The following is a 10,000-nucleotide window of genomic DNA, read 5'->3' as shown; positions in this document are numbered from 1 at the left end:
ATCTTTATTTATGTATTATTTTTCTTTCTTAATCAGAATCCCGAGTAGACGGTTAAAAAAAAAAAGAAAAGACAAGGAAAATAACAAATAACAACAACCCCCCCCCCCTTAAAAAAAACGCACGAAAAATAAAACAACAAAATACAAAACAAAACAAAAAAAAAAAAAAGAAAAAGAAACCAACACAAAGCCGAGCACACAAATACTTTTTCTGTTGATTTTTGATTTTTTTGGTGTGTTTTCTTTCTCTTCGTGTTTCAGCACAGAGAATCACCTGAAGAAGTTCAGTCCGCCATATCCGAAGCGATGCATCACAGTTTGCAGGTACACAGGGAATCGTATGCGGCCAAATCTCACGACAAAACTATATATAAAGGATTGCAAGCCATTGGAGCAGGTACAGTGATGTGAAAAAAGTTGGGCGAGGGTGAGGAAGAGGAGGAGAGGGGGTGGGGGGGGGAGTAGGGGGGGGGGGGGGTGGTAAACGCTTTATAAAGGCTGTCTAAAAAATGTTTCATATGAAATGTTCAGTTCATCTATATCTTTTTATTCCAGTACAATGCTTGCAAAGTGAAGAGTTAAGATTGGACGAGCCCAGCACGTCAAGAGCATATTTTGAGCCACCCATCGTGACCGACGTCCAGGCTTCGCCTTCTGTAGAGTCCTCACAGTCGTCACCTGTAGTTCCCGGTATGTATGCAATACTAATTATGAACATGGTGCACCTGTCTTTCTGACATTTTTCTGGTCTTTGAGCAGGTTTACTGGATATTTTGGCTATAATAATAATAACAATAATAATAATAATAATAATAATAATAATAATAATAATAATAATAATAATAATAATAATAATAATAATAATAATAATAGTAATAATATAATAATAATAATAATAATATAATAATAATAATATAATAATAATAATAATAATAATAATAATAAGGTCCTGGGTACGATTCTCGCTCGGCGCATAGTTGATGTAATGAACTGACAAACCAACCGGTAACCATTGTATTGTTCAAGGGATGCAACTCGAGAATATAACATAGGGTGTACACATACCAAGGATTAATTCCCTTTATAAGTTTATATCAACACATCGACTACTACAGTTGTGTCTTAGAAAAAAGGCTATGCACCTGTCTTTCTTACATTTTTCTGGTCATTTCTCGGAAAAAATAATGTCATAGTGTGAGCTGTGTGACGGTAAAGGAGTAAACATTTCTTTAAAAAAAAAACTAATAATCACACGGCTTTATATTATTCAAATATCTATGTTTATTCTTTTTAATTAAACAGATAAAAGTGTGCTATATTTCACAAAGACTTTGTCTGCAATAAACCCGGAGAAGTGCCCCAATAATTACATCAGAGAAGACAAGGTCTTAAAAGGCGTAAGTAATTTATGAGTTTGGTTTTGTTTCCTTAGTCTACATAATACAAAAATTACGGAGTAAAGGATCGGCTTCTACTGGGAGATAATTTGGAAAGTTCGGGGGGGGGGGGAGGGGGGGGGGGGGTTGTCTCAGTAAAGAAATGTAAAGAGATTTATCTAATTGTTAAGTTACATCAGAGTAAAAAAAATACCTCCCCTCCCACTCCCCACTCATGTAGATTAATTCTCGTCTGGTAAAATACATTTTCTTTTTCTTTTCTTTCTTATTTTCCCCCAGATATATGTGACGGCCAGGAATAAATTTACTATAGACGAACTTCAGATGGCCTTCCATTATTTAGGAGCCTATAGAAGGAAGACGACGGTGGATCCATGTCTAATAAGATCACTCAGGACAGCCTTCCCAGAGTTTCAAAGAACTTTTGCCAGGATTAAAGATAAAACTTTATCAGATAAAATGCGAGCATGGCCTGAGGACAAAGACCTTATTTTCGAATAGCCTATACAGTCCATTTCTTTTCTTTTATTATGACAACAAACCAACGTTGAACTGCATCTCACTCCCTGGGAACATATAGTCGGCCGTGGAAGAAAGTTTCGTCAAACAGCTCATATATATTTATATATTGCTGGAAAATTTAAATTGAAGTTAAGTTCATTTATTTTGCTGAAATTCCAAACAGATGGTATACTAATTGTAATTCTCTGTAAATTGGCGGGGTGGTAAAGGCTTTATAAAGGCTGTCTAAAAAAATGGTTCATATGAAATGTTCAGTTCATCAATAATTACATCAGAGAAGACAAGGTCTTAAAAGGCGTAAGTAATTTATGAGTTTGGTTTTTGTTTCCTTAGTCTAGATAACACAAAAATTACGGAGTAAAGAATCGGCTTCTACTGGAGATAATTTGGAAAGTTCGGGGGGGGGGGGGGGTGTTCTCTATAAAGAAATGAGATTTATCTAATTCTTAAGTTACTTCACAGTAACAAAATACCTCCCCTCCCATTCCCACTCATGTAGATTAATTCTCTTTAGTGCAAATACATATTCTTTTCTTTTCTTTCTTATTTTCCCCCCCAGATATATGTGACGGCCAGGAATAAGTTTACTATAGACGAACCTCAGATGGCCTTCCATTATTTAGGAGCCTGTAGAAGGAAGACGACGGTGGATCCAAGTCTTATAAGATCACTCAGCACAGCCTTCCTAGAGTTTCAAAGAACTTTTGCCAAGATTGAAGATAAAACTTTAACAGATAAAATGCGAGCATGGCCTGAGGACAAAGACCTCAGCACAGACCTCCAACAAAAGACTTGTTGAAAAGCCTGACGGACGATTCCACATGGGCTGATACCTCCAGAGTTCGAGACACATTAATGACTGTTCTCGCTATAGGCAGCATGTCCCGTCTTGGAGCCTTGCGAAACTTGTCTGTTGATGAGTTTCAGGCGGCTCGCGAGACTGACCAAAATAATGATCTGTATCGAGCAGAAGTAAACCAGCACAAAACCATGAAGACATATGGTCCAGCGGGCATCTATTTCACACCTACCTTAAAAGCCCACATTGAAAGGTAACAGTGTGATACTATTGTTATTATTATTAATTATTATTATTATTATTATTATTATTATTATTATTATTATTTATTATTATTATTATTATTATTATTATTATTATTATTATTATTATTATTATTATTATTATTATTATTATTATTATTATTATTATTATTATTATTATTATTATTAATTATTAATTATTAATTATATAATATATATATAATATATAATATAATATAATAATATATAATAATAATAATAATAATAATAATAATAATAATAATAATAAATAATAATAATAATATAATAATAATAATAATAATAAGGTCCTGGGTACGATTCTCGCTCGGCGCATAGTTGATGTAATGAACTGACAAACCAACCGGTAACCATTGTGTTGTTCAAGGGATGCAACTCAAGAATATAACATAGGGTGTACAAATACCAAGGATTAATTCCCTTTACATGTTTTTATCAACACTTTGACTACTACAGTTGTGTCTTAGAAAAAAGGCTATGCATCTGTCTTTCTTACATTTTTCTGGTCTTTTCTCGGAAAAAATAATGTCATAGTGTGAGGTTTTTGGCGGTAAAGGATTAAACATTTCTTTAATAAAAACTAATAATCAACGGCTTTAGATGATTCAAATATCTATGTTTATTCTTTTAAATTAAACAGATACAAGTGTGCTATATTTCACAAAGACTTTGTCTGTAATAAACCCGGAGACGTGCCCCAATAATTGCATCAGAGAAGACAAGGTCTTAAAAGGCGTAAGTAAATTATGAGTTTGGCTTTGTTTCCTTTGTCTACTTAATACAAAAATTACCGAGTAAAGGATCGGCTTCTACTGGGAGATAATTTGGAAAGTTCGGGGTGGGGGGAGGGGGGGGGGTGTGGTGGTTGTTTGGGGTGGGGGGGGGGGGGTGGGTCTCTCTAAGGAGATATAAAGAGATTTATCTAATTCTTAAGTTACTTCGGAGTAAAAAAATACCTCCCCTCCCCCTCTCCACCCATGTAGATTAATTCTCGGCTGGTACAAATACATTTTCTTTTTCTTTTCTTTCTTATTTTCCCCCAGATATATGTGACGGCCAGGAATAAATTTACTAAGGACGAACTTCAGATGGCCTTCCATTATTTAGGAGCCTATAGAAGGAAGACGACGGTGGATCCATGTCTAATAAGATCACTCAGGACAGCCTTCCAGAGTTTCACAGAACCTTTGCCAAGATTAAAGATAAAACTTTAACAGATAAAATGCGAGCATGGCCTGAGGACAAAGACCTTATTTTCTAAAAGCCTATACAGTCCATTTCTTTTCTTTTATTATGACAACAAACCAACGTTGAACTGGATCTCACTCCCTGGGAACATATTGTCGGCCGTGGAAGAAAGTTTCGTCAAACAGTTCATATATATTTATATGTTGCTGGAAAATTTAAATTGAAGTTAAGTTCATTTATTTTGTTGAAATTCCAAACAAATGGTATACTAATTGTAATTCTTTGTAAATTGGCGGGGTGGTAAACGCTTTATAAAGGCTGTCTAAAAAAAAAAGGTTCATATGAAATGTTCAGTTCATCTATATTTTTTTATTCCAGTACAATGCTTGCAAAGTGAAGAGTTAAGATTGGACGAGCCCAGCACGTCAAGAGTATATTTTGAGCCACCCATCGTTACCGACGTCCAGTCTTTGCCTTCAGTAGAGTCCTCAACGTCGTCACCTGTAGTTCCCGGTATGTATGCAATACTAATTATGAACATGGTGCACCTGTCTTTCTTACATTTTTTCTGGTCTTTTCTCGGAAAAAATAATGTCATAGTGTGAGGTTTTTGGCCGTAAAGGATTAAACATTTCTTTAATAAAAACTAATAATCACACGGCTTTAGATGATTCAAATATCTTTGTTTATTCTTTTAAATTAAACAGATACAAGTGTGCTATATTTCACAAAGACTTTGTCTGCAATAAACCGGAGACGTGCCCAATAATTGCATCAGAGAAGACAAGGTCTTAAAAGGCGTAAGTAAATTATGAGTTTGGCTTTGTTTCCTTTGTCTACGTAATACAAAAATTACCGAGTAAAGGATCGGCTTCTACTGGGAGATAATTTAGAAAGTTCGGGGTGGGGGGGGGGGGTGGTGGTTTTTTGGGGGAGGGGGGTCTCTCTAAGGAGATGTAAAGAGATTTATCTAATTCTTAAGTTACGTCGGAGTAACAAAATACCTCCCCTCCCACTCCCCACTCATGTAGATTAATTCTCTTCTATTACAAATACATTTTCTTTTTCTTTTCTTTCTTATTTTCCCCAGATATATGTGACGGCCAGGAATAAATTTACTAAGGACGAACTTCAGATGGCCTTCCATTATTTAGGAGCCTATAGAAGGAAGACGACGGTGGATCCATGTCTAATAAGATCACTCAGGACAGCCTTCCCAGAGTTTCACAGAACCTTTGCCAAGATTAAAGATAAAACTTTAACAGATAAAATGCGAGCATGGCCAGAGGACAAAGACCTTATTTTCTAAAAGCCTCCACAGTCCATTTCTTTTCTTTTATTATGACAACAAACCAACGTTGAACTGCATCTCACTCCCTGGGAACATATAGTCGGCCGTGGAAGAAAGTTTCGTGAAACAGCTCATATATATTTATATATTGCCTGAAATTCCAAAAAAAATGGTATACTATTTGTAATTGTTTTAATAATAAACTTTGAATTTTATTGTAAATTCTGTCTCGTTTTCACAGATGGAAAAGAAGAAGAAGAAGAAGAAGAAGAAGAAGAAGAAGAAGAAGAAGAAGAAGAAGAAGAAGAAGAAGAAGAAGAAGAAGAGAAGAAGAAGAAGAAGAAGAAGAAGACGATGAAGATGTAGCAGAAGAAGAAGAAGAAGAAGAAGAAGAAGAAGAGAAGAAGAAGAAGAGAAGAAGAAGAAGAAGAAGAAGAAGAAGAAGAAGAGAGAGAAGAAGAGAGAAGAAAAGAAGGGCTATGTGGTCTAGTGGTATGACACTCGCTTTCCTGGGTTCGAGCCTGGCTCGGCGCATAATTGTGTCCTTGGAATAGACTGTTTACTCACATTATCTCACCGTACTCAGGTGTAAAATGGATGCCTGACAGTTAACAACGTTGTCCCTGTCCGAAAAATTGTAATATCGCCTAACAGGCGTCATGTCTCGTCCTACGTGCTAAGTATTGTTGTTGGACAGGAACCCCTTGTAAAGCGTTTTGAGCACGTTTAGTGGATATTGCGCTGTATGAAAGCTCATTTATTTTATTATGTTTATTAAACTAAGAAGAATAGAAAGATGGTGTCTTTCTTTCTGGTGACAGAGTCGTAGGGGGCGCCATATAAAGGAAGGGAGGTGGGGGAATGTCCACGTCTTTAACGTCATTGGTCGTGCGCATTTCCGCTACGTAAAGAAGGAATTATTTCAAAAAGCGACCACCATCGGACAGGGCTCGGACACTTTAGTGCAAAACAGTTTTTTTTACTCGTGGCATGGCGGATTTGATTTTCGGCAGTATAGTTCTTGAACATGGCTTTGTCCGTTCCAATGGTGGCAGTGCCGTAGAGGGATTGTGGTATCTATTTGTAGGACGCATTTTCGCTATGGAGAGTAATAATTTTAAATATAATGAGCTCGGACAAGAGTCGCCAGAGCCGTTTCGTCGGTGCTCATTCATTTTGTTATATTTATTATAATAATAATAAGAAGAAGAAGAGGAATAGGAAGATGGTGGTCCTTCTTTCTGGTGGCAGTGTCGTAGGGTGATATCGTTGAGGGCGCCAAATGAAGGAAGGGGGGGAGCGGGGGGGGGGGGGGGTGTCAACGTCTTTAACGTCATTAGTCGTGCGCATTTCAGCTTCGTAAGCAGGATGCATGCCGGATTTGATTTCGGCACTATAGTTCTGGAACCTGGCATTGTCCGTTCCAATGGTGGCAGTGTCGTAGAGGGATAGCGGTATCTATTTGTAGGACGCATTTCCGCTATGGGAGTAATAATTTTAAAAGTAAAGAGCTCGGACAAGAGTCTCCAGAGCCGTTCCGTCGGTGCTCATTCAATTTGTTATATTTATTATAATACTAATAAGAAGAAGAGGAATAGGAAGATGGTGTCTTTCTTTCTGGTGGCAGTGTCGTAGGGTGATATCGTTGAGGGCGCCAAATGAAGGAAGGGGGGTGGGGGGATGTCCACGACTTTAACGTTATTGGTCGTGCGTATTTCCGCTACGTAAAGAAGAATTGTTTCAAAAAGCGAACTCTTCGGACAGGGCTCGGACACTTTAGTGCAAACAGTTTTTTTACTCGTGGCATGGCGTATTTGATTTTCGGCAGTATAGTTCTTAAACGTGGCTTTATCGGTTCAATGGTGGCAGTGTCGTAGAGGGATAGCGGTATCTATTTGTAGGACGCATTTCCGCTATGGAGAGTAATAATTTTGAAAATAAAGAGCTCGGACAAAGTCGCCAGAGCCGTTCCGTCGGTGCTCATTTATTTTGTTATATTTTAAAATTAAAATAATAAGAGTAATAGAAAGATGGTGTCTTCTTTCTGGTGGCAGTGTCGTATGGTGATATCGTTGAGGGCGCCAAATGAAGGAAGGGGTTTGGGGGGGGGGGTGTCAGCGTCTTTAACGTCATTGGTCGTGCGCATTTCGCTTCGTAAAGAAGGATGGCATGCCGGATTTGATTTCCGGCAGTATAGTTCTGGAACGCGATTTTTTCCGTTTCCAATGGTGGCAGTGTCGTAGACGGATAGCGGTATCTATTTGTAGGACGCATTTTCCGCTATGGAGAGTAATAATTTTAAATATAATGAGCTCGGACAAGATCGCCAGAGCCGTTTCGTCGGTGCTCATTCATTTTTGATATATTTATTATATAATAATAAGAAGAAGAAGAGGAATAGGAAGATGGTGTCCTTCTTTCTGGTGGCAGTGTCGTAGGGTGATATCGTTGAGGGCGCCAAATGAAGGAAGGGGGGGAGGGGGGGGGTGGGGGGTGGGTGTCAACGTCTTTAACGTCATTAGTCGTGCGCATTTCAGCTTCGTAAAGCAGGATGGCATGCCGGATTTGATTTCCGGCAGTATAGTTCTGGAACTGGCATTGTCCGTTCCAATGGTGGCAGTGTCGTAGAGGGATAGCGGTATCTATTTGTAGGACGCATTTCCGCTATGGAGAGTAATAATTTTAAAGTAAAGAGCTCGGACAAGAGTCCCAGAGCCGTTCCGTCGGTGCTCATTCAATTTGTTATATTTATTATAATATATAAAAAGAAGAGGAATAGGAAGATGGTGTCTTTCTTTCTGGTGGCAGTGTCGTAGGGTGATATCGTTGAGGGCGCCAAATGAAGGAAGGGGGGTGGGGGATGTCACGACTTAACGTTATTGGTCGTGGTATTTCCGTACGTAAAGAAGGAATTGTTTCAAAAGCGAACTCTTCGGACAGGGCTCGGACACTTTAGTGCAAACAGTTTTTTTACTCGTGGCATGGCGTATTTGATTTTCGGCAGTATAGTTCTTAAACGTGGCTTTATCGGTTCCAATGGTGGCAGTGTCGTAGAGGGATAGCGGTATCTATTTGTAGGACGCATTTCCGCTATGGAGAGTAATAATTTTAAATATAATGAGCTCGGACAAGAGTCGCCAGAGCCGTTCCGTCGGTGCTCATTCATTTGTTATATTTATTATAATATACAAAAGAAGAAGAAAGAAGATGGTGTTTTTCTTTTGGTGGCAGTGTCGTAGGGTGATATCGTTGAGGGCGCCAAATGAAGGAAGGGGGGTGGGGGATGTCCACGACTTAACGTTATTGGTCGTGCGTATTTCCTCAGTTAAGTTTTCAAAAGGACTTCGGCAGGCTCGACATTGTGAAATTTCCGTGCTGGTATTGATTTTGACGTAATTTTACCTTTATCGGTTCCATGGTGCATGTCGTAACGGATAGCGGACTATTTGTAGACCATTTCCGCTATGAGAGTATTTTTAAATAAAGAGCTCGGACAAAGTCGCCAGAGCCGTTCGTCCGGTGCTCATTCTATAGTTATATTTATAAAATAATAAAAAAAAGAAAGAAGATGGTGTCTTTTTGGTGGAGGCGGTATCGTTGGGGCGCCAAATAAGGAAGGGGGGGGGTGTCACGTCTTTAACTCTTGGTCGTGGATTTCGCTCGAAGAGGATGGCATGCGGATTTGATTTCGGCAGTATAGTTCTGGAACGCTTTCCGTTCCAATGGTGGCAGTGCGTAGAGGATGTATCTATTTGTAGGAGATTTCCGCTATGGAGAGTAATATTTTAATTAATGAGCTCGGACAAGATCCAGAGCCGTTTCGTCGGTGCTCATCATTTTGTTATATTTATTAATAAATAGAAGAGAAGAGGATAGGAGATGGTGTCCTTCTTTGCAGTGTTGGTGATATCGTTGAGGGCGCAAATGAGGAAGGGGGGGGGGGGGGGGTTGTCAATCTTACGCATATGTGCGCATTTCGCTTGTAAGAGGTGTCGGATTGATTTCCGGCATTAGTTCTGGAACGATTGTCTTCCAGGTGGCTGTTAGGATACGTATCTATTTGTAGGAGATTTCCTATGGAGAGATAATTTTAAAAGAGCTCGGACAGGTTCAGAGCGTTCTGGGCTTCAATTGTTATATTTTTATAATACTAATAAGAGAAGAGGATAGGAATGTCTTTCTTTCTGGGGCAGTGTGTGGGTGATATCGTTGAGGGCGCCAATGAAGGGGGGGTGGGGGTGTCCGATTAGTTATTGGTCGTGCGTTTCCGCTACGTAAGAAGGAATTGTTTCAAAAAGGAACCTTTCGGACAGGGTCGGAACTTTAGGCAAACAGTTTTTTTTCGTGGTGGGTATTTGATTCGGCAGTATATTTTAAAGTGGCTTTATCGTTCAATGGTGGCGTGTGTAGGGATAGCGGATCTTTTTAGAGCATTTCGCTAGGAGAGTAATTTTTAATAAAGTGACAGTCGCAGAGCGTCGTCGGTGCTCTTATTTTGTTATATTTTAAAAAAAAAAGAAAA

General features: G+C 38.8%; 1 protein-coding gene across 1 annotated transcript in view; it reads left to right on the top strand.

The window, feature by feature from the left end:
• LOC144962319 (uncharacterized) overlaps positions 1-5,700 on the top strand; it is an 11,274-nt gene extending 5,574 nt beyond the window's left edge. The window contains exons 8-15 of the mRNA XM_078895218.1: positions 262-397; positions 556-690; positions 1,303-1,397; positions 1,677-2,971; positions 3,640-3,734; positions 4,043-4,700; positions 4,895-4,987; positions 5,278-5,700. Of these exons, the coding sequence (XP_078751344.1) occupies positions 262-397; positions 556-690; positions 1,303-1,397; positions 1,677-1,898 (588 nt within the window). The 3' untranslated portion in view covers positions 1,899-2,971; positions 3,640-3,734; positions 4,043-4,700; positions 4,895-4,987; positions 5,278-5,700. The remainder of the gene's footprint in view (positions 1-261; positions 398-555; positions 691-1,302; positions 1,398-1,676; positions 2,972-3,639; positions 3,735-4,042; positions 4,701-4,894; positions 4,988-5,277) is intronic.
• Positions 5,701-10,000: the final 4,300 nt, after the last annotated feature.

This window comes from Berghia stephanieae, unplaced genomic scaffold, assembly GCF_034508935.2.
Source record: "Berghia stephanieae isolate SIO BIC M18660-M18661 unplaced genomic scaffold, UCSD_Bste_1.3 scaffold850, whole genome shotgun sequence".
NCBI classification, from domain to species: domain Eukaryota; kingdom Metazoa; phylum Mollusca; class Gastropoda; order Nudibranchia; family Aeolidiidae; genus Berghia; species Berghia stephanieae.
This window is presented reverse-complemented; position numbering and strand designations above follow the sequence as displayed.